The 25,702-nt window shown below is 40.6% G+C and overlaps 1 protein-coding gene across 4 annotated transcripts in view; it reads right to left on the reverse strand.

The window, feature by feature from the left end:
- HHAT (hedgehog acyltransferase) overlaps window positions 1-25,702 on the reverse strand; it is a 212,552-nt gene that overhangs the window by 125,754 nt on the left and 61,096 nt on the right. For 3 of the 4 annotated variants that reach the window (XM_069009622.1, XM_069009626.1, XM_069009623.1), the window contains exons 2-8: window positions 25,524-25,649; window positions 24,067-24,134; window positions 22,751-22,864; window positions 21,969-22,163; window positions 20,705-20,917; window positions 17,955-18,126; window positions 8,915-9,065 (exon numbers count right to left, since the gene is read on the reverse strand). In XM_069009622.1, the coding sequence (XP_068865723.1) occupies window positions 8,915-9,065; window positions 17,955-18,126; window positions 20,705-20,917; window positions 21,969-22,163; window positions 22,751-22,864; window positions 24,067-24,134; window positions 25,524-25,617 (1,007 nt within the window). In that variant the 5' untranslated portion in view covers window positions 25,618-25,649. The remainder of the gene's footprint in view (window positions 1-8,914; window positions 9,066-17,954; window positions 18,127-20,704; window positions 20,918-21,968; window positions 22,164-22,750; window positions 22,865-24,066; window positions 24,135-25,523; window positions 25,650-25,702) is intronic. The other variant, XM_069009625.1, reaches the window with a different exon arrangement.

The following is a 25,702-nucleotide window of genomic DNA, read 5'->3' on the forward strand; positions in this document are numbered from 1 at the left end:
CAAACATTCACCTTACTTCACAGAAAGAGCCCTCTGTAAATGTGTGATGGCTTTAAGGTAAAGCCATCAACATTTTATTTGGGAAGTATTTGCTGCATAGCATCACGAGGAGAAGCTAGGGCTTCCTGTACTCATGAGAATGGTGGAAATCCACAGTGAAGTCCTGACCCCATCAAAATCAGCACAAAACCCTCACTGATTTCACAGGAAGCAGAAATATACCTGGACTGACTCTGGACAGTCTGTATAACGCAAGATACAGTCCAATTTTGGTGTGCATTTTGTTAGACACACTTTCCTCTCCAAGTAGAAACTATTAGTAAGTCTCAAAGCTTCATCTGCACAGTTTCAGTTATTAGCTGGGAACTCAGGCTGGAGACCTACATAGTAAAAATAACCTACAATAAGACAGCCACAAGGAGAAAGCTCTTCTGAGGACCACAGAAAAACACAATGCTAGTGGTCTCCAGCCTACAAATTGAACCCGTGACCTAACATGTTTTGTTGTTTTATTTCAGTTTAAATGCCGAACTTGTATTATATCAGAAAGCCTGAGAAAATTTTTAATGATTCTAGGCAGTGACTCCTCCTCACCCCTGTAATCTCCTGGACAGAAAGAGAAGCAGAACATTCAGCAGGCATCAGCCATTGCCAGTGTTTATGTAAACAGCGCACAAGTCTGTCTACTTGGGAAGCTTTAAAATAACAAATTTGTTCTGTTTCTCACATATCCAATCATTGGATCGTGGTGATATGGCTCAGCAGACACTTTTCTAAAAAGAGAAGTCTCATTTGTATTCTGTTAATCTCTCCTACAACCCTTCAGAAGAAATATTACTTTAATTTTATACCTTCAGCAATTCTTCAAAAGCCTGTGGTAGCTTATGGAGAGTGGATGAAACCTAACGCCCATTAGTGGCAAACTCCCATAGGGAAAGTTCTCCCTCAGCCTTTGTCACGTAAGACTCCTGCACCACAGCATGACTGTCCAATTACTGTGAGATCTCTATCCCCACTGCAAACAGAGCAAACAAGTTTATTAACAGCCATTACTCATTTTCTACAGTAGTTGTGAGCAGGCAGAGGGCTGCTTGCCAAATGTGAGCAGCAGTAATAGTTTGTATCCACGCAGAGCTCACATCAAATACAGTGAAGAATGGGCTTCACAGGTGAAGAGTAGGACGTGGGTTTAGCCTGATTGTTAAAAAGCCCAGCATTTTCAAATTACAGTAACAATGCAGCCATTACACAAATAAATTCCCAGTAATTATGAAATTTAGACCCGAGAATGATTAGGATGCCTTATTATTGCAACTCTTTTTACACTCCAAAGTAACTTTTTTTTTTTTCTCCCTATTGAAAAGATTTAAGGAGCCTTTCTAAGCTTTAATACAACCAGCAAATTGAACTGTACAGTAGGTAACTGCAGCATGCACTAATTTAGCTGATGTCAGAAGCAGTAAAATCTTTTGTCTCCATCAGTGAGAGAATGGCTAACCAGTCCAGAACTTTCATATATTCAGGTGACATCCTAGCTGGAAACATCACAGATCAATACTCAGCTTTAAGCATCACCACAGTTAACAAAAAATATAGTAAATTAGGGAGACTTATTTTTCAACTTTAAAACAAGTTATTCCACTACTAAAAATCTGCACTAATTCTGCAATTAAATAGCCAAGTTTTAGGCAAGAAGTTGAAGTATTCAGATATTGGCAAGCAGATGCAATATTTAAAAGTTACTTACAACTCCACAGCCTTTCTAAAGAGAACTCTCCTTGACTCCAGCTGTCACTCCACACAATAGCTGTGTATTTACCACCAAATCATCCTGCTTAGGAATACCACAGAAGCTGTAGGGGGCAAGGACATACAGGGACACCTGCCTTACATTTAACTTTACCCATCAACAGAAGGAAGAAGAGCACTTTCCCTTCCCAGACTCACACTCAGCATCCTCAAAGACCATGTAAAAATCTTCTCAAGAATGAAAACTTAATATTAAGAGTTTTAAAGCACATCACCTACCCTCTCCAAGCACACAAGCTTTCCATGACACAACTGGTCTTGTGCATGTTATTTTTACTACTGATTTGGGATCTGATCCAGTGGACTTTTACAGACAGGAAAAGGAACAATCTTATGACTTCACAGTGTTAAAGTCTGCAGACAAGGGCTTCTGCACACTTTGGCAATAATCTCAACTTACAATAAAATTTTCCTTTACTCATCAGCACCAGGCTGTTTCAACACTGTGGGCATAACTGTATTTAGTTCAAATATCCTTTCAAATAATCTTCTTTCATATTTAAGATATCACCTCTAAAACAAAGTAGGGAAAAGATGCCTTCTGATTTTGAAATAGAAATGCTGCAGCATTAACATTTTTTAAGTCTAAAACCAGTGAGAAGCTAGGTAATTAAAAGACCTTTATTCTACCTGATACACTGTCTACAACATACTGGACAACTTCTTTCTTTGAAAATACCAAAGGGTAGAAATATACCAGAAGAGGCAATCCTAAACTCTAGAGGAAAGGGAAATACACATAAGCATGTCCTTCCTTTTCTTGTCTCTCAGTTCCAGCTGCTCAGTACTTCCCATCACAAACATGGACTAGAGTGCTTTGAAAAATGTAGCTGTCTAGAACCATAGGACAAATACAAGGACAAATACAAAATAAGTCACCTAGAAAATAATACCTGATCCTCTTGAAGCTGACTGGTAGGCCATCTATAGCACTGAAAATGGGATTCTCTGGTCATAGTACAAGTAGGCTTGTCTAGCACCCCTGGCTCTAATCCCCAGACAGACCCTCTCCCCAGGCACAGAACCTCAGAGGAAGTCTTCCTACAGCTTTGGAAAGCAGCTGCTGCAACCCTTTCCACAGCAATGTAGGCAGCAGGTGTGAGCCACAGATCTGGCTGTGCCATTCAAATTTCTACCAGGCTTTGGGTAATTCATGCTGAATCCCTCCTTCCATCTGCCATGGAGATGTGGAGTTTCTTTTCACTGCCTGCCTCTCTGTCCCTCATGCAAATTTTTCAAGGTTTGGTAACTTAACTGCTCCTGAGGATACCTGCCATGTAAATAAGTTTAACCTATCATCCTTCCATTTTGCCCTACAATTACCTCCAAATGACAGGTTGCACAACAGCAATTTGCTGTTACTAATAACGTGTAATCAGAGATCTAAACTCATAGGAAGGAGAAATTTAGGGAGAAAAATCTGCTATCTCCAATTTCAGACCATCCATCAGCCTATCCAGAAATACCACAACAAAAGAGCACTACAAGACCCGAAGAGAAAGAGCGAGCCTTTCACCATTTGTTAGAGCACAAGCTGCTAAACATGCAAAGGCACGTTATCCTGAGCCCAGAGGCAGGGATCTCATCCTGACTACACGGCTCTGCAGCACAGCTACAGTTGCTATTGTTACACACAATTATGTTTGTGTTCACTTGTGCCAAACATCGGCTATTTGGGAATGTAAGGAGGCAAGCTTCCCAAAGTCAAGCACTGACAGAAACTCCACTTCTGATCTTATTTAAATTTCCTTAATGGTATTTTACAAAGCCTTTCAGCATCTTACTTGTCTTGATATATTTAACAAGCTAATTCCCCAAATTATTTATTCCACTACAAAAAATCAGAAGCCCAAAGAACAGAAAGTACGTGTCAAACTGGTTGAGACAATAAGAAGCACAGGTGAAAATGTACTTAAGTAATTACTTTACCTCTACAGGTCAGGAAGTACCTTTTCCTTGCTTAAAAATCTATTCCAGTCCTCACCATAAACTAATAGGCAATTAAACAATACTATCAAGAGTTTAAGACAGAAATAAAAGATGGTAAGTTTTTGCAGGCTATTCATCCCTCCAGAATTATTGCATGTGGTCACAGTGATCTCTTGTGCTCACACTCACTCCTAACATGAGTATCAGACTTGTCTTTTCCCAAAAAAGTCCAAAACAAAGGGGAAAAAAAACCCTGGCACAGTCCTTTTTGATATACGTACAAAAGGAATTATTTCCAGAAGGAGAATGGTTTCAGGAGCAACAGTAAAAGTAGGCAAAAGGTACCAGGATGAGGAAGAAACAAAAGCAAATAAATTTACATTTTCATCTGTAGATTTATTTTTTTATGGCATCATTATAGACAAAAATGTAATTAGCCTAAGCAGACTCTAATCCGTAATTTGAAACAATTCACTGAGACCTTGCACATAGACCATGGTTTTTCATGTCAGGCAAATAATCTTTAGCAATAACAAGGCCAGTAAACTAAACTGAATTGCAGACAATTTCTTGCAAACCATAACCCAGATGCCATTTCTGGATGTCACTAAAACATCTGTGGCATAAATTTAACTTGTTCATATAGAAGCATGTGTGTCTGTACATGCAAAATACAGCCCTCCTAGTCCACTCCTTAGCATGCAAGAAAATTGGGGTTGCCTCATGTCACACTCTTGTCTGCCAAGAATCAAAGTGTTAAATACAGAGTGGAATCTAGAACTTAAATCATGGTATTTGAAAATGATTAGATCTTTATCACTGCATTTTTTAATTTCCTCTGGTAGCATTTCTTCAACTCCATCTTCTTTATTCTAGATGGAATACTGTTTACAGGGAAATCTACCTTTCAGATGCTACTTCTGCCCACCTTCTTAAAAAGCCTCTACTCTTGCTGTGACTAACCTATATTAAACATGCATCAAGTTTTAGCACCATTTGTCCCCAACACACTTGTCTGCAAACCATCTTGGGATATTTGAGAATGACAAGACTTCAAGGTGGAAAGACACAGAAGAAGTCATAAAATCACATAACTGTTTGGGTGCTTTTTAATGATGATCTAGAGACTTTTAATGATAATCTAGTTTCAATGTCCCTAACACATGTAGGGACAACTCTCACTAGACCAGGTTGATCAGGACTCCATCCAACCTGGCCTTGAACACTTCCAGGGACAGGGCATCCAAAACTTCTCAGGGTAACATGTTCCAATGCCTCACCACTGTCTGACTGAAGAACTGCTTTGTAGAATCTATTCTAAATCTCTCCTCTTTCACTTTAAAACCATTTTCCCTTGTCCTATCACTATCTGCCTCCAAAAAAGGTCGGTCTCTCATTTTTATAAGCCCCCTTTAGATACCGGAAGGCTGCAATGAGGTCTCCCTGGAGCCTTCACTTCTCCAGGCTGAACCCAACTCTCTCAAACCATCTGCATAGGAGAGGTGCTCCAGCCCTCTGAACATCACCAAGGTGTTGTGCTTTTGCACATTTCAAATCTGTGCCCAGAAATAACTGGAGACTTTATGTCATGCTGTTCCCACAGCATGGCAAAACATATCCAACCAATATGTCCAACATTTTTGTTACCAAGTCCCACTCAGTAACAGTATAAAAAAAACCAAAAATGGAAGCATGATTTTTTTTCCATGAACAGCAGCTGAGCTAACTGTTGTCCTAATTTACAAACTGACAAGTTCCTCTGTAGAATACATTGCCAAGATAATTTACCAATATGTTAAAATTGACATAGGATTTAGTTATGTACTTTCTGTAGTTTCCAAACCATTACTCCTCCACTAGGATATTTTTCCATAGTCAAGTTTCAATTTTCAAGTTTCAGTAGTAGCACAACTTCTTCTAGTTGCACTACACAATTCATCCCCCCACCTGAAAAGTTGTATGGCAAGCATCAGCCTTGACTAATTCTTTCAAAGCACAAGTTTCCAACAACATTGGTTCTCTCCCACAATTCATTACCTTGCTTTTAACCTTGGTGACAAAAACTAAGTTTTAATTCCTCATGGCTTAAGGTAAAGCAGACATTAAAAACTAAGATGGTGCGCCACAGAACTGCTATCCTCTCTGGAAATCAGGAGCTCAGAGATGCCTTTTCACAGCTGTAACAAAGCTTTTGAATAGCAATGTATTTATAATGCATTTATTAACTATGCAGCTGCATATTTAGCAAACTAATGATATCCCGGTATAATGAAACCACAGTAACACATTCAACACCTGTATTTGTCTTGAGACAGCAAACAAGATTGATAATTTTTTGACTCTAGAGATTGTCTTGATTAAATGTGAACTAGGGAAAACCTACCATAGCTTGATAACTTTTATAATTAAAGTCTTTTATTTTTAGGTTTGGATGGACACAATTTGGTTTATTGTTTCGTACCATAAATAGAGAGGCAGAATACTTGATTTGGTTTTTTAACATCTGCTTTGCTTTTCAGCTCTAGAGAAACTTCAGACAACTTTAGACACACTGTGGTGTTTTCTTACCTTCCTGACTGAAAGCTCTTCCACATGCTGTATCACAGTGAATTACATATACAGCATGTACTGACTAGAAGTGACACTGATGTGGATGGGTCAGATCAAAAGCTTTGTTGTTATGCCCAAAGGACACCAGGTGGTGGTGTAAGGTTCCTTAGCAGCATATTTGCATTCCTTACATTGTGACATTCATGTCGTCTCTCTCTCTGGGCTACCTTCTGTCCTTCAAAACATGCACTGCTAAAGGATTTAAGACAAAAATAATAATACTGGGCCTTGGAAAGTCCAGCCAACATAATACCCTGTTTCTGACAGTATTCTCAAGTGGATACCAGCAAGAAGGGGAAGAGTAAGCCAAGCATAGACAGCCACTTTTTTCTGAGCAGTATCGCTGATGGCAGACAGAAGGTAAGAGTGGCGTAACTCCAAGGCATCTGGATCATTCCAACCCACTCCATTTCCCAACCTGGCCCTAAAGAGGTCTTTAAAGCTTTACCAGATTACCATTTAATAAAAAACACTCTGGTACAAATCTCACTCTACCAGTTTAAAACTAGACAGAGCATTATTGATATTTAAATTAGACACTCTGATAAAGCTGTCAAGAACATTCCTGTTAAAATACTTGTTTCCACAAACTATCAAAATGCATTTAAAACTTAAGGGAAACACAGTGTCATGGTTAATAAGGCTTCACAACATGAGCCATTTACTTTCACCCTTTTTCAATTGTTTTATGCTAAACTCATAATTTGCTAACTTTTTTGTCCTGTTCAATCCTACAGTTCAGAAACAAAGGCTATTCCTACTTCTAACACAATATTCCTATACAACACACCAATGCATCACATTAGACTGCAAAGCCTCTGGGTAGAGCATTTGAAGAGTTTAACTGTAAAGGCGTAAGGACACCACAATTCAGGGCATTCACAATGCTCCTTAGATAACAGAGAATGACCCGTAACACAGCAGCTACAGAAAAATCTACTACTAAAGAGCCTTGAGAGCAAGAAATCAAGTCAGGTATATATTAACAGACTTTTTTCCACATTCAAAGCAAACAAATTCAATCTGTAAGATAACTTATTTCTTTATAGAATGAAAAAGTGTCAAGCACTGATATTTATCTTTTGCCCAATTATTCAATTTATATCAAGCATTCACAGTCAGAAGTAATAAGTTTTCTACTCACATATTAGTTTCAATTTTCGTACAAGAGGTATGAGTACTTGAAGGAATGCCCAATATTTTTACTGTGATACACCACACACATTTGCAGGTGCAGAGCACCTTTTCATGGCCTGTTACAACTGCCTGGCACAGCAGTGTCATTAGTGGTTGTGCTGAAGTTCCCTTTCATTTGGCACCTCCAGTGCAATACACAGATTCCCTGCAACAAGAACTAACAAAGGATTTGCAACTCTGCCTAGAAGGGCCAGCAGGCCAAGAGATGCTGTTCTCACGAGACTGCCTGGTAAAAATGACAGATTTCTATATTAACTCTGTAGGTCATAAGTTCAGCGCAAACTCTGAAAGAGCATTTAAACCAAAGCAGTTCTTTGTAGCTCAAATATCTTTTAATAATTCATCTGTTTTCTGCACTCTTCTCCTGCTGCATTTCTTTGAATACTTCGGATCTACACTTGCCAACTATTATAAACTCTAAAGCCTTCTTGTTACAACTAGCTTCAAGCTGAAAACGAAATTAAAATCTCATCCAATAAAACTCTGATAACAGCAGGCCTGCTGTTTTTACGACTGAAATTAAAAGCCTTATTCATATTGCAAAGCAGTCAGAGACAAGATGGAGTAAACACTTCTCTGACAGGCTCTGCACTAACACAACATGAGAGAAGTCTCTGCACTAAAAGACAGACCAGTCTAAATCATTAGGGGAATGTTTTTAAAAGTCTGGGGCACAGAATCCCACAGCCTGAAGGAATATTGGACAGTGCAGAGAAAAACAAGGGAGGAGAGAAGTCAAGCAAATTCCCTCTTACACAGAAGCTAAACATTAGGCAGAATCCACCCGGGAGACAGTTTTCGGTGAAAAGACTTCAGTGAACACTGATTTAAAGCGAACACAAGATTCAAAATTCAGAAATTTTTGAAGAAATATTGCTCTGAAACTTCCTTAAAAGCAAAGCAGATCCAGAAATCCATCCTACTTTATAAAAAAGCACCATTTTCAGAGTACTTTTAATGCCTTCAAGACTTCCCCTACCACATGACTCTACATGTTAAAGTATTCTAACTACAGCTTTCCTCATGTGATTAATCACCCTTTTTTTTTCCATCTCTGGAAGGATTTCAAGCTGATAGATAACTAGTAAAAATAATTGCTATATTACCTAGTTAGGCTGAGTCTAACTAGTAATTCAAAGGCTGAAAATGCCGAAATGGGTACTTGCCCTTATCCCTCCACAGTGTGAAAGACGTAAGCATCAAGTGGAAGTTCATTTAAAAAGCACTGAAGATGAATCATGGGGATGAGAGAAAAAGCACAAGGACAGGAAAGCAAACATGTATGTGAGCATGAACACACATGCATGGTCTTAGTGACTTTTATGCCATGTATCAGTAACAAACTGCCTGAAAAGCAACGATGACTAACCTCCACATTTTAGTGAAACTGTGCATCAGGCTCACACAGCAAGGCAGAGCTGGAGGTTGGAGTCCATCCATTCGAAGGAGGAGGGCAGGAACACCATAAAGAACCAGGTATTTCACATAAAAGAACAGTACTTGAGCTAAAGCCAGACCACCTAAAAGAAAAAAAAAGAAATCATACCTTAAGCAAGTCCTGCAATATTTTTAAAAGCTGTTGATACTGATTACTTCCAAAACGCAATTATTCCAAGAATTAAGGCAAGCACCATTGCTTGATGGGATACACAACATCTACTTTTACAAGAGCCACAGTACACAAGCCCATACATTTATGACATTAGGCACACACACAAAATGGTACCATCACTCCAATATGAAGGCACAAGTATGCATCTGTAGTTCCACTCTCAAAAATCTCTGGACTGTGGGTGTTGACTGCTATGAAAAAATAAAAACTGACTTATATTGAGCTAAAAATCAGAATATACCAATATAAGCAATGAACATTTACCACAGGGACAGTAAATTTATCTTTGCAAAAAAACCCCAACCAACCACTCTACACTTGTTACTCCAGAACAGCCATAAACAATGGCTATAACTGCACCTTATCCTGACATCCCCACAAACATCCCATGTCCTGTCAGATTCTTTGAGTCCCCAGAAAATACTCCTACAAGATGCCCTTCTGCTGCATCCAAGGCATAGAAGACTGGAACTCCACCTGGCATAATGCTTAAAGCATATTTCAGTTTCTAAACCCACAGACAAAGGTGTCCTTAAGGTCCTTTAGCTGCCTTTTTTCCAAAGCATAAATTTTGGCAGTGTACTCGCTCACAGCTTAACCTCAGGTTATGACACAAACTCCAGCATCTTACACAGATCTGAGATGAAAATCATACATATTCTCATTATTATTATTCATGCAAGTAACAACCTTAGAGTGCATTATAAAGGAAGATGATTCAAACTAATATTCTATGTTTTCTGTTGAACAAAGTGGTATTGACCAATAAGTAAAAACACAGTAAAAAGCAGAGGCCAGCACCTTTACAGAAACTGATGAGGTCACTCCTGAAGGACCCAATGACTTTGGTGAACTTTTCCATCTGACAGTTGACACACGGAAAATCTCACCACAAAGAAGGGAAACTAAAATTGTAATTTTATACTTCAATAGAGAAAAAAACCCTATAAAATGCAATTGCTACATCTCCTTCCATTCCAGTGCTCTGCTTTCGCTCAGTTATATTACCTAACTTGACTGAAGGACTTTAGACGTTCAGTCCAATTTTAAAGCCTTCCAGCAGACGTTCCTTGGAGGCAAAGTGTTTAATCTGACTGCAGCAGGACAACTCCATGAACATTTAAGTAACCTGTCTTTTTTTGAGGAGGGGGGAACATCCCTATTGCATTCTGCTGACTAATGAGTATTACTATGGATGACAACCAAAAGCTAAGCATTAAAAATTCATCTACTGTATAACAACCTAGAGTGAAATTCTGGTACTAATAACAAAATGCAAAATTCCTGCTGGCCTACACATGGCCAATATCTTGCTATGACAATCCAATATTTTTCGTTGTAATATTATAATCCATGCACGTGATAAGAAACAGTTGTGCCATATAAGATAAAAATTGATGTTAGAACAAAATACTGAGACATGAAGCTTATGTTACTTTACTTCAGGGAAGCAGGCATCTAGTGTTCAATAACATTATTCCCCAGAGGAAAACAAACAATCAGAAGCACAATTTGGATACTAGCCAATTAGCTCCACATTAGATTACTGCTAAATCATCTGTACAGCCAACTTTCTGCTTTAATTCCCTTCTCATTCAGTGTCTCATTTCTTTTCTGACAAATTTCATTGGAGAGCTGAACACTGACACCCACACAAATCAATTATGAAGATCACAGCTGTTTGTGCACTAGTAAAATTCAAAATCCTTTCGCCGTACTTGATGGAAAGGTATTTAGAGACAGGCTTCCACTCTGAGACCCGAAAAATCAATACATTTGATTTTAAATACAATGATGAAAGATTGAGTTCACAGATACAAAGTCATAATATGCGAGTTGTGGAAAAAAGGCCTTTTCACCACCTCCAATAACACACATCTAGGCTGTCATTACTGTAACTAACAGGCAGCTCAGTAGCACTGGCATCTTAAACACACACATCACACCACAGTCACACCTGGCACACAGGAGCTACTCTGTGAGTGGCAATTTCAAGACTCACAAAAACAGCAACACAAAGGTCCCTGTCAAAACACACAGATCTAGTTCTCACTGGTCTTGAACTCCTGCCAGCAGTAGGAGAGTCCTGGCCACTCAGGGAAAACTAAGGGCAAGATTCACAGCCACAAAACAGCCGGGCTGTATTGGCAACAGGCACAGGCTTTAAAACCTTCTTGCATACCTGGGACATTCCAGCTGCTTTGCATTTGCTCCATTCTAGCACAAAGCAGCCAGAACCACACTGCATCACCTGATTTAAAAACACAAATTAAACAATTAAATTCATTAACAATATCACATAATTTTTTACACACACAAGCATTATTTTAAATTGGAAACGAGCCATATCAAATGTGTATTATAACACACCTAAGAGGAAGAAGTACTGCAAAGATTCTATCTTTTCTCCAGAATAAATTAATTCAAAGGATTCAAAGTCAAGGTTTGTTGTTTTTTGGGTTTTTTTAAACAGAATGTGTTAAGGGATAAAATATCAAGTTAAAGTACCCAATCTTAATCCCATGCATTTCAACAGTTAAGCTGTTTGAAGTCCCAGACTAAAGCAATTTACTTTCATAGAAGCTGCTATTTTTACTTTATCATCTTCCAATCCTCAAAAAATTCTAAGCTTTCCTATGCTTTAAAAATGTATTTACAGACCTTCAAATGCTTTCCTTAACCTTAAGTTTACTGCAAAACTGCATTTCCTAAGTTTCATAGAGCTTTGAAACAAAAATAACTACAAACTGGAATATTCACAAGATTTAATTTGTTTTAGTCTACTTATTCTCAAAATTCTGCCTGGTATTTTTTTGACAGAAGTCAACAAATAGAATATTTTCATAAGCAAGCAACAAAACATTTGCATCCAGGTATTGCAAATCACACTTGCCATTTTTCTGTCCTTAAGCCATCACCAAAAGTCATGGTCAACTGTAACTTAGACGGCAATTTCATTATGAGCACAACATCACAACTTTACCCTTTTTGCAGCTACATTTACCCTATGGCATTAATGACTGTAGATGCTTGTTTCTGTCAAGTACCAGGACAGGTTGCACTAGAAAAGAGAGATAAATATGAAGTCACATGTCAAAAGGGCTACTGACACATGGCAGAAGTCTAATAGGAAGCAGACATTTATAACAGCTCAGAATTTGGGGCCATATAGTCAAGTTCAAAATATCCCAGCCTTTCAGCAGCACACAAGAAGCAAGGAACATCCTTATGTGGGTGGAGTAGTGGCAGGAAAGTCCCACAGTGTTTCTCCTGGAGGCTAAGTGCTTATTTTTAGACAAAGCTGAATGGACATAAAGGTCCCAAAGAGAAATTACTTAAGCAAGACTAAACAGAGCCATCAAGGAACTCTCAGTCAAGGCACAGACAGGTCTTCCAAGTTAAAGGAAACCAGAAGGCTTTTCAAGCACACACATGCTTTAAAGACACCTACCATGAATACTCCCAAGGACTTTGAGAAACCTGGTCTAGTGGAAGGAACCCCCATGGCAAAGGGGTTGGAATTAGACGACCTTTAAGGTCCCTTTCAACCCAAACCATTATATGAAAACATCTTCTGTAAGCACTGTGTTCAACAGTAGTTACTTGCATGAAAAAGCTCTCTAAATAAAGCAAGAGTTATCACATTGCACTGTTTTTTACTGGGATAGAGTTCATTTTCTTCACACTGGCCAGTGTGGGGCTGTGTTTGGATCTGTGCTGAAAACAGTGTTGATGAAAACACAGGGATGTTTTTGCTACTACACAGTTTAGAGAGTCAAGGCCTTTTCTGCCCCTCACCCCCCGCCAGTGAGAAGGCTGAGGGTGCACAAGGAGCTTGGAGGAGACACAGCCAGGACATCTGATCCCAACTGACCCAAGGGATATCCCATACGCTCACACTTACCATATAAAGCTAGGGGAATAAGAAAGGGGGGATGTTCAGAGTGATGGCATTTGTCTTCCTAAGCAACCATTGTACATGAAGGAGCCCAGCTTTTCTAGGGCTGCCTGCCTAGAGAAGTGGGGAATTAATTCCTTGTTTTGCTTTGCTTGCACATGTGGCTTTTGCTTTACCTATTAAACTGTCTTTATTTCAATCCATAAATTCTCAGTTTCATTCTTCCAATTCTCTTCCCACCTCTCCAAGAAAAGAAAAGGAGTGGGCAGCTGTGTGGTGTTCAGTTTCTAGCTGGGGTTAAGCCACAACACACATGAGTAAAAAGAAAGTAGTCATAGGAGTAGGTTAATTGCCAACACTATCTTGAAGTTCAGCCTACAGGAAAGATTAGAAAAATTAGACACATGAACACTTCTTTCTACAAAACCGGGAACAACTTAATATTTTAGAGAGAAAAAAAAAATCTAAGTTTTCTGATTCATGTTTATATTTCCAGTTTACAAAACAGACCTCAAAATGCCAAATATTTCATCAGTTTCTCCTTATCATTATTTTGCAGGATGGAAAAAATCTCTGTCTCCTCTTAGTATTTCATTATTACTTAGATGAACAGATACCCCAATTTCAATAGCAAAACACTGCATGCTTCTGAAAATGAACTCAGAAATCTATTTCCTATCTGTGGGTTTATCAGAAAAACCTGCAAATACATCAAAAGCAGCACCCTACATGCAATTTACATAGACTACTCTGTAGGTCTCACTGTCAAAGAAGAACATACATAACATTTCTTCTTCTGACAAGCTAAAACATGGGATCAGCAACTACAGACTAAACCACATGGCTCCACCTTTGAACGGATCATATTCTAGATTGACTTAGATACCGCTCATACAAAAATACACTTTTTAAGTAGCAGAGCTTAGTTAATAATTAAAACAGTGATAGCTAATTGACACTACCTTGTGCATGCTTCACTAGAACAAAAAGACAGCACATGGTTACAACCAATACATTAAAGCCATAGAGAATTCACAACATCCTATCGTGTGTGTACATCTCAGATGTGTCCATACATCACACACCTCTGACAAAGTACAGACAGATTCCTAGTAAAAGATATTTTCACCACTACAGGATCTATTAAGATCTAGATTAATCCAGAGCAACAATTATATTCAACAATATATTTTCATACACAGTTCTGTCTTTCATCATTCCCTGTACCTTGCCAGATGCACATGAAGCTCTGCTCACATGAGCAGAGATAAGTAGACAGTGCTGAACCACCAGGAAAAATGTGAAGCCTCGTAAGGGAAATACAGGCAGTGCTTCTTTCAACATCTGCATTTTCAGACTCAGACTTAACACACAAATGACCTAGCAATATACATTTCAGTTTCCATACAATAGAATGTACCTCAGCAGAGTGAATTTTACCACTGACAGTCTACGTTGTCACAGTAAAGAAAGAAAAAAAATCACTTGTTTCAACTTAAGCTCTTTCAACCATTGCTATTAAGCTCCCCATTACTACATGTCAGTGAATTTGTCATTCAGCTGCAGAAGCTTGAAGAATAGACATTGAAAAGGATCACCACTCTACCTCTCCTTTACTCATTTCTTTTCTCTTGCTTCATTACATACCATATCCAAACATTACTCAGTAGAACAGATGAACCTCTGATCTGGCACGTGTAGGTATTTTTCAGGCATGCTGCAATTCATCAGGGTACTGGATTACTGGAATTCATAGTGGTATTTATTCTTGGTGCCTGCAAATTTACATTTTACAGAGCAAAATCTAAAGGCAGAAAATTATTCCCAATTAACATTAAAATCTGAGAAGAACAAACAAACTACCATAGTTTCCATTAACATGGAATACGGGTCTTCCTGCTGTGTCATTAATTCTGAAAGCACCCAATTTTTTCAGACCATCTGACTGATGCTACCAGAATGAGATGCAGCACTAACACAAACACATGAAATAGCTATAAACACTGCATTTGATTGTCATCATTAAAAAAGCACAAATGCCCTGATATTGCTCAGTATGTCAATAGCTAACTATCCACAGACACAAACATTTGTGCACATAGACAATGATTTGTGAATTCTGGAAAATGGTCACATTCTCCAAACAATGGCTTCCTGGGACCAATAAATAACAGTTCTGTGATTGCACAGCTGACATCTTTAAATTAATTCTTGCATTCACACATTAACACCCTTTCCACAAACTGAAGGGCCATACATATACAGCAAACAGGCATAGAGTTGGATGCAGTCCATCATACTCCTCATTCTCTTCTGGATGTGGGACCTTAGTTACTGAAAAGCTATATTGCACCACTTGGTATATGTTGCTGCTTCTAGAAACTCATTTACCTCTGATTCCATCCACACGAGAAAATACTTCTCTTGCTGCTGTGTAACATTCTCCCAGGTACTATTTTTAAAATTTTACACCTGTGTGCCCTTAGCAATGTTAGTTTAGGTCACTTTAGCATTTCTGCTTTACACGGCCATAAATGACACTGTTATATACCAGCATTTTTTAACAAGCATTGTAACTCATTCAAGGTTTAGTTTTGGAGTATTTTTTTATTTCTTTGTTGCCTCACCTTACAGGAACAACACACAGTGATGCAGAACACACTGTAGCTTCACACTCAGGAGGAGGAGACTGACATTGTCCACAGATGCTGAGAGCAAAATCTCACAGCAGTGTTGCCTTTACCTGTGCTGCTGGCATTTACTGCCCATTGTTTAAAGTTATCCCAGAAAAAAGCATGGAGTAGCAGATAAAAGCTCCCTAACTAGACATGACTGCAGAACAGCCTCACAGCCTTTCCCTTAAGTTTACCAGGCTATGAGGGCAGCCAGGCATCACAGTGTAAATAAATGTTCCACGCTGGTTTGAAGCTGCTGTAGTTAAACAGGAAACCCAAAATGAACAAACCCCATCAGTGCAGAAAGGCTTACATACCATGGCTAATCCCCCTGAGTCAACAGCAAGCTGCTTCCTTGGTCTCAATACTCAGTTATCTGATTAAATTAGTCCCAATAACACAGCATGCAAAGTAACAGAGGGGAGTGTTTGGCTCTGTACAGGAACTAGTGTAGAAGCATGGTAAGATCCATAAGGGTCCAGTAAGACTTAACAGTAAATTATTACCAGTACCCATACTAATATATTGGTGGCTCCCTAAAGCAAGTCACAACAGTGGCCTATCACTGATTTGAGTCTAAGGAAACCTATATAATCATTGTGATAAAACCTGCAGAGAAACATTAAGTGACCAATTTCTAGCTCAAAAATCTCATATATAGTATATTTTAAACACCTGCCTACATTACCACAAAGACAAAGCTCAGTGAGAGAAGGGTTATATTTTGAGCACATCTCTCCTAAAGGCAGGGTCTCCACAGGCAACTTGTTAAACTACAATCATTTGACTTGAAATCAGGCATCTTTAAAGTCCAAACTTACTCTGACACTGGCTTTCATCTCCTGTTGTGTTGAAGCATTTTCACCTTTTCTAACCCTCTGTTAAAAACGCGTTTTAATTCTTAGGATAACACACTTTATTTCATCAAATAAATACAAAGACAACTTAGCCACTGTCCACGAAGTAACTCTCTCCCCACCCTAAAAAATCAACACTGGTAGTCTTGAAGGGAGGGAGAAATCCACCAGTAGCACCACAGCTAGAATATTTCATCCCTAATTCTGTAGCCTTCCCTGCATTATCAAGTGGCCAGCATTTTGTAACACACACAAGCACTAGGAGCTAACAGATGTAACTCATCAATGAATTGACACTCAGAACAGAAAATGAAAACTCAGAATCCCCTTTCTGAACAGTGACTGAGTGAGCAGTGGAACAAACAGCAAACCACTGAGGCAAACCTCTCCCTTTCTTGCTCTCCATCTGCCCTTGCCCATTTTAGGTATAAAAATGGTATACTAAAACATGTATCAGGTGTGTACATGTGCACATGGGGTACACAGAGAGTGCACACATTGCCCTCTGCTGACCGGAGTCCGATGCAGTCCAACAGTGCCCTCCAACACACACGCACGGGTGACACAGGCGAGCTCCAGCGAGGGCAGGACAGCCCGTCCCAGCGTGTGGCCAATCCCTGGTGTGAGAGACACCTCCCGCAAGTCAAGAATCACCAAGGCTTTTTCAGAACCCAGTTTTAAGGTCTGCGGTTTCTTTGCTTTTTTTCCTCCTACCTGGTGACACAGCTGGGAAGGGGGGGGGGCAGGAATCAAATCAACCACATACACCACCTAAAGCTCTTGCTGATTTATGCTGCAATTTTCAGCACTCTTCTTCCTCACAGCTGGGCATTTTAATGAAATACCAGGGAGCTGGGAGCAGGGTAGAAGTGGGGGAAGCCAAGCAGGAAAACAGAACTGAGAGGCACTGACTACTACTTTCAGGTTACCTTATCTGCAAGTTCTTCTCTCTACTATTTGCACAAGTTCTGTCCTTTTACTTTTTCATGTGAATACAAAACCAAAAATCAATCAGAAGGAGATCAAAAATAATTCTTAACATCTGCCCTCCTCCATCCCCATACTAAATAAACTCCTTGAAGTGTCCACTTCTATGACTTGAGAGGGAGAATCACTTTAGAACAAAGTTTAGAGACATACCCTAGACTGGAAAAAGTACAGAGTATTTTTTAATTTAGGAAGCACTCAGTAAGTTCAACTATGCTTATGGAGAATCTACATGTTATATTATGAGTCTGTAGATCAACTTTCTGACAGGGGCTGGCTATAATGTGCTACATTTACATACCTACAAATGGACATAAAAGAGACTGGGGGTCTTGAAGTGGGGGAAGAAGAAAGATTTCTGCTATTGTTTCTATACTCACCCAAGGCCCAGTAAGATGCAGATTCCAAAGGCAGAGCACTACTGTAGAGAGCATGGATATACATGAGGTGAATCATCAGCTCAGCCAGGCACCACCAAAAGAAAATACGAATTATGCCCACAATTAAGATGCTGAGATTGGTCTTCACACTGAAAGCTTCTTGTCTCCTCATCTAAAGAAGAAATCCAAAGAGGTTACCTGGCACAAAACTGACCATTTTACTCAAAATACTCATCCTGAGAACTTTTTACTACATCATTTGGAAATTCCTGACACACTCTTCGAGGGAGACTGGTCTCTCCATTCTCAATCTCAGTAAGCAGTAGAAACCAACAAGAAGCCAAATGTGAACCCACGCTGCACCAAACTGTTGTAAAAAAGGCCAAGTGTTGTTAACCTGAACAGAATCCAGACATGAGACTAATTCCTGCAACTTGACCTCTGGAAATAATCTAAAAAGATTAAAGGAACTAGAGCAATGAAGGTTTTCGAAGCAGCAGCCCTTCTGAACACAGGAATAATGACTGCTTACTCTTAAAATACCTCCAACTTCAATCAACTGCAGAGACTCAATTACTTGACAACAGTTCTTTATTTTTCTCCCACAGCATTGCCTAGTCAGCAAGACCTACATGATGTACCAAGCAAATGGAAGTGCAAGTTTAAATATCAGATAAGGCAAAGTTTGCAGTTGACAGCCTTCTCAAGAGGCTCCAAACTCTTACACTGCTAACTGCAGTAAACACATTGGCATATTATTATTGCACCACCTTTCTGCAATAAAAGAGAATAGAATCAAAAACCAGAAACATAGGATTGCCTAAAAATTCAGTCATGCGTTATACATCTATTACTGTGTGAAACATTTCCTTCTCCAGTCTCTACCTGGCCACCAAAAGTGCACATACAAGAGAAGCAACCAACTCATCTGCACAGGCCCTCAATCCCAAGCACTGTACAGCTGACATGGACACTGATTTGGAGGGTTCCTTTGCATCAGCTAGATGAAAGCTTGGAGATGACCATTTTATCACAGTGATTTCCACAACAGGCCTTCAAACCCATGTCTAGAACTGCTATGCCTTGTTTCAACACAGAAATTCAACAAGGCCAATGACAGGGTCAGGGTCTCATTTTTGCCTGGCAGTGGATGCCAATTGTCAGAACTGGTATTACACTCTTTGGGCCATGCAGCAGTTTCACTGCCTCCAGCTCCACAATTTTTGCTTCCCAGTGTGCTCAGCAGGAACCCTCATCCCAGTCTCAGCTTCAGTTAAGAGGTTCTGAGAGTGGTCTCTTCCAATACAATCAATAAAGACTCTCTTTGCATCGTGCATTTTGAATCAACTGTTGGGCACTGCCACCTTTGAAACCCTTTTCTGACCTCACCTGCCAAGGTAATACCTTCTGCTCAAGCAAGAGCTCTCACAATGACCTTCAGCAAACACCAACAAGAAACACATTAAGGTTGTTCAGTTTGTTCCATCTTCTTCAGGGCTTTAACCACAGTCTGTATGTATTTAAGGAGAACCTTCTGCAAATACAGGCATATCATTCTCATTCTTCCTTTTCTTTTTACACCAAGAATACATGTGTTCTTTGTACAGGTCTTTGCTGAGCCATATCAGGTGATAAATTTCAAAGCAAGGCCCCCCAGTTTTTCCTACCAGCTATCCCCAAGCTGCTTTCAGCTTGGAGTCTCATAGATCTTCTGAAACAGTCCTTGGAAAGAAAGCACAACTGTCCCTCTTCTAGGGTACAAGGATCTAGGTGGAATCTAACACACTTCAGAAGCTACAAAATAATTAGTAAAAAACATTACCTCAGTTTCTATGCAAGTCTATGCAGACTTTTCCCACAATATCCAGCCCAAGATAACAACATACAGCCTTGCATCTTCCAAGGCAAGTGAAAACAAATGAGCATAGGACTTTTCACTCAAGGGTCCACCAGAATCTAGCTTCACTTTCATAAAGCCCAGTATTTGCTTTGGCTTCAAGAGAAAATCGCCAAATACAAACAGAAGGAAGCAGTCCCTAGGCTTCTACACATAAAGAGAAAAAGACATTTTATGGTTTGAAATGTTCACTAACCCATTTTGACACAAAATTTTTAGCTACAGACATAACAGGTTGTGATACCACTTCTTACCCAAGCGTGCAAGAAAATATGGAAAGCAATAAAGGACGAAAACATGGACTTTTCCCACCATGCGAAAAGCAGGCTTGAAAAGAAGCCTACAAGGGACTAAAAAAAGCATTCAGGTAGGTCTTGTACATTAAACACACTGCTCAGTTGAAGCAAAGTACTCATAGTAAGTCATCAGCTGTTTTCATATCCACATAAGGGGAAACTCGAGTTTTCAGAAATTCCCAACAAATTCCTGTGACCCTGAAATCTGTTTCAGAGTTAATAGCAAGCTTATGCTGAAAACATTACTTTATTCCACCTGATGAAGAAGAAAACAAAAATCCAGTCCAGTAGCTGCACACTAAAATTATGAACACTCTCCAAATGTAACAAAGCATGTCACTGGCTCCCTGATTGAAGGGATGAATCAGATGTCAGACAAGAACATCCTGTGAAGCAGAAGAACTTGGGGAGACAGGTTTGTCTTAAAAGTTGATATCCAGGACATTGCAAAATTCCTAATGATACACTCAAAACTGTCACATTCCTATAGTATTATTTGAGGATTTTATAATTATGTGGAAGACAGTTTTAGACACTCAAACAACAACCACTGTTACCTGCTTACTGAATTCATCAAAATTCACAAGGGGTCCATTGTGGAATGTAGGATAATAAAATACATATGCCAGCATCCAGGGGAATGAGTGGGATGACTTCTGGGTAGGTGTATGCCAGCAGTACTCCAGGCTGAAGCTAGTGCAGAAGAGGCAGCGGACAGACACAGTGAAGAGCAGCAGATAATACTCATTTTCAGTGTCGTACCACTTTCTCTGCAAGACAAAACAAAGCCAGATCATGACGGTGCAATGTCGTGTTTTCTCTACGGCAAGACAACAGTGTCTACTCACATCCTAACTTTTGGGGTCAGCAGCAGCAGGACGAAACTAAAGCCAACAGCAGTGGGAATGAGAATCTAAAGTGAACAGCACTAAACACATCAACAACAAGGACTGGCTTTTGATGGAGAAAGGCCCTCCAGAGCTACTGCAGCCAGCATAGAGACAACTTTCAGACTTTCAGAAAGAGCTTGATTTCAGAAACATGTTAGGCTGTGAAGAACTAGGACAGCAGGAGAGCTTTTCTTACAGAGATGAAACATCTACCTCAGATTCAGTCCAGTAATACAATATTCAAACCAGCTAGCAACACAATTGATAGCCAAGGGACTACTGGGGCTGAAGCTAGATCTGAAGAGAATCAGTCACTCCTGAGAAAGCTTAAGACTCGAAAAAACGTTACTGAGCCTTTACTGACCTTTTGACACTTGGTATCACACCTTGTTGCCAACAACAAAAACCTATTACCACAAAATACTTGGAAACATCAGCAAATGCAGCTTGGCTGACTGACAATTTATATTGCAGTGGGCCCTTTCCTTGTGAGAGCAAAGCACAAAACTGACCACACCACATGAAGAGATTCTATACACTCATTCCCCTCCCCCCCCCCGAACATCAGAGCAACAACCCTTATAACAAATGTCCAGTTTTTCCCATTGGTCCAATGAAACACAAAAGGACATTTCCTCACAACTGGGCAACAGTTTTCAGTTTTTCCAAATCTGTACTACCCAGAAAAAGCCACCAGACAAAGAGCAAAACTGAGCTTGGTTACAGCTGATTGATGCAAGTAACTCATTTGGCACAAATCAAAGTGTTGGAGAAAGTCTCCCTCCCTGCAGAAGTCACAGTCACCAGTAAGTACAGGCAGGCTTAACTGAGTAACTCCTGGATACAAACTCAAAACCCAGCACCTTAAATGCCATTACAGACAACCACCACCACAATTAATTTGATACTTAACTAGTCCTTCTCACATTACCTTGGTTTCTTCCACAGCTGGTATGCGTAAAGTGGACAGCAGGATAAGGGAGCACAACCATGTCAGGAGTGACAGCTGAAACTGAGCCACAGCAAAGGAAATAGCTGCATGTAACAAAATGACAGCAAAGCCCTTGACTCCCAGTAACAACCAGCAGGCAGCCATTCCATAAACCATCAAGCACCATGGTTTATACTGTCAGAAAAAGAAAAGTTAACAATCATTAATTAAATTATTGCTAAAGAAAAAAGGCACTAAATACCTGTGCTACCTAGACACGTTCTACAGTAGAGACAAATACAGTCAACAAGATTAGGAACACACATGAAAACACACAGAAACCCAACTGTATCCCTAAAGGTGAAAGTGCTTCTGTAGCAGCATCATGTGAAAACCAGAGCCCCCCTAATTTGAGAGAGAACATAACTTCTTCCTTTCCTTCCCCAAACCAGCAGATGGGACACCACACACAGATCATTTCCTACAATCATGCAATCATTTAACAATCATGCCAAAAACCAAGCAGCCATCACTTTACATACTTTCCTCAGAAATGAATAACTGCACCCTTGTTATGTGTACAAGTCAAACAATGCTGTTTAATGGCTTACAACAAGGCAGAAGCTTTTAGAGGTCCAAACATTAAGGCAACCAACCCCCACACGCAATCCACACCACAGAATGGGATTTACTACACTCAGTGGTCTCACTGCAAAGCTTCTCATGTCCACAGTAAACAAACCCATCAGAAACTCCCTACCACGAAGAAAATCCCTACATACCTTCTCCACCAAGAGCCTGGACACTTGTGATACCAGCAGGTGACCAGCCAGAAGCCACAGTATACGCTCCCTTCCCCATTCAATCCAGTAGCTCCACTCAAAGTCCATGGGGTCCTGTGGCATGAAGGGAACTGATCACTATGTCTATCTGGCCATAAGGGACAAGGGAATACCTCTGTAATATGCCAGCTGTGTGTTACCCAACAGAACTCCCACATCTCAGGAACATCATTTCAGCAATCCAGTTGGATCACTTACAGTGAACTCAGCACCATTTTCACTTCCAATGGGTCAGAGTTCAGGAAAACAGAGCTTTAGATGGTGTCCCTTCTAAGCACCGCACTGGTGCTGAAGCTGAGCAAGCACCACCTCTCCTGAGGGATTCAGAGAGCAACTCTACTCTGCCTTGGACAACTAAACTTCAGTGGAAAGGTGCTTTGTGGGAAGAGAACTTGAGCTCCCCATTTCAACAAAGCCCAGTTGCAATCAGATGGAGTTAGGTCAGCTTGAGTTACCTGTGGCATGAGATTTTTATCTAAATTAGGTAAGAAGGATCAGCTAGTAACCCTGTGTCTGATATAGAGCCTCACCAGAAGTTCATCTCAACTGTCTCGTGGCTTTCTAGAAAGTATGTATCAAAGGTCCATTACCAGCAGCCATGGCAGGCCAAACACCAAAACCCTTCTGCAGACATGCATTCCTGGTTTTGTGTAAGGAATCCTCAAGATTATTTGCATTATTTGCTTTCGACCTCACATCCTTTTGAAAAAATGCAAGCAAGGGGAGGTGGGGATGTGTTTTTTGGTTTGGGGTAGAGGACTACTAGTTTTCTTGCCTTTTTTTTTTTTTTTTCACCAACTATGTTTTCTTAAGACCTTAAACCTCAAAAATCTGTACTCCTCTATGCTGTACAACAGGCCAACCAAAAGAAAAACATGTTCATTGACATTAAGTATTATCCAAATCACCCAGTGACAAGAAAAAGGGGGGAAAGGCTGAAGAAAGTGTCAAGGTTGATCAGAGTTTTAAGGTCAAACAGTAAAATAGAGGATTATCAAGTGACGTAGGAAAGGATAAACACTTAAGCCCGGGATCAAGAAAAGCAACAAAACTTTGGTTATGATTCTTAGATCTAGACACACACAGCTAATCTCTCTTCCTCATCAGAAACATCAGACTAAAATCAAGTACAAATATCTAGATCTGCATGTAACTATAAACTTCTGAAGCCAAATCAGAAGCTTGGGTGTGCAAAGGGCATTGATGCACAATGTTCACATTATTGCCACAAAACAAGATACTGTCGCCTCTCCTACCTTTTTTAGCCCCCGTAAGAGAGTCCCTGGGTCCAGCCCAAACCTTCTGTCCATTGCAGCTTCATACTCTGCAGGGAAGAGCAAATCTTTGATAAGGACACAGCAGCCAGAGCACAAAGAGTCAGGGACAGGTTCTCTGCTGCTCAAGAGCAACACATTCTCATGTGGTCTCCAACAGTGAGGATACCCACATCCAGGGAAGAGCAAGCCACCACATCACTGCTCACTAGGTGAGGGCCCCAAATGTGCCACAGCTCTGCAGCACAAAAATGGCAAAGCAATTTCCCAGAACCTGTTTTGATTCCCGCTTGCAACAGGGACAGTAGCAGTGACCCACCTTTTACCACACAAGACCTGCAGTAATCCTCACTTGCCATTTTTCAGAACTGCCTGGTTTCTCCCACCAGAGCAGAAGGGGGACACAGACCCAGAGTGCCCAATACAGCCAAAACATGGAAAAGCTGCTCAGAGAAGCTGCCTCTAGAGCCCGTTGCCACCACATTTTGCCACTTTTGCAGAAGACTTGCTGTATGCATGGGTGCACAGCCCTGTACTCAGTTACACAGCACTCCTTCCACTGCTCTGCAAATACCTTCCTGGCACTTCTGTTCTTCCCTTGAGCTCTTTCAAGAGCCCGGTAGTCATTAATGTAGAATCTTGCTGATTAAAGCCTTACAAGATACAATATGTATTCCCTGCCAAGCCTCTCCAGCTTGTTATACTTTTATAATACAACTTTTATTTCCATTTAAATAACAATGTGCTATAACACAGCTTCTTTTTATCTACAAATTGTACTTACTTTGTTTAAAATCCCACCCTTGCTCTGCACTACATAGCTCCACAGCTCCAACCCAAGCCATCACAGCAGCTACCAAGAGGTTTCACAAGGCAGAGATAGGTGTTTGGAAACAAACTGAACACAAACCTCTACAGACAACCCAACCATTGCTCTCAGCCCTGGACTCGGCACCGGAGGCCCAGAGCTCCAGGCAGGGAACACCCACTTGCTAGGGCCACTCCAGGTCCAGACCCTGGCAAGTACCATCGGAAGGCACAGCTGCTTCTGAACCACCCACCGGCAAGGAGCTGCACGTGACTAGACAGGAAAAACAAGACAATTCAAACCCAGCTTTCCTGAGTCTTCCCTATCTGCGTAGCTGAGCTTCAGAGGTCTCCCTCATCTTTTCCCTGACAGCCACATCCGAGGACACCGTTACCATGGGTCTTCCCAGCACTCAAAAGCAAAAAAGTCGTGGGACAAAGCTCTCTGCCCAGGTGGCATCTGCCTACTGCTTCCTCGCATAGGGCAGGTTGGCAGCTGGGAAGAACAAAGGGGCTCCTCGCAGAGGAACAAAGTAGAAACCGACCCAGAGAGCAGAGCTCACACCGAACAGCCTGGCCAGCCACGGGCGGGAAGCTGTGCCCGAGCGAGCCCGCCCACGTCGCACACTTACTTCGAGACACTTGGTGCGCTTCGTAGAAAGCGTAGAGGTGGGAGCCCACGGTGAGGAGCCCGTAGAGGCACAGTTCCCATGCCGGCAGCAGCATCGGCACGGGAGCTGCTCCCGCCGGCCGCCTCCCTGCGGGGAAAGAGAGAACGGGAGCGGTCTCCCGGCGGAGGGCAGACAAGCAC

The sequence above is a fragment of the Aphelocoma coerulescens genome, chromosome 3 (assembly GCF_041296385.1).
Source record: "Aphelocoma coerulescens isolate FSJ_1873_10779 chromosome 3, UR_Acoe_1.0, whole genome shotgun sequence".
NCBI lineage: Eukaryota > Metazoa > Chordata > Aves > Passeriformes > Corvidae > Aphelocoma > Aphelocoma coerulescens.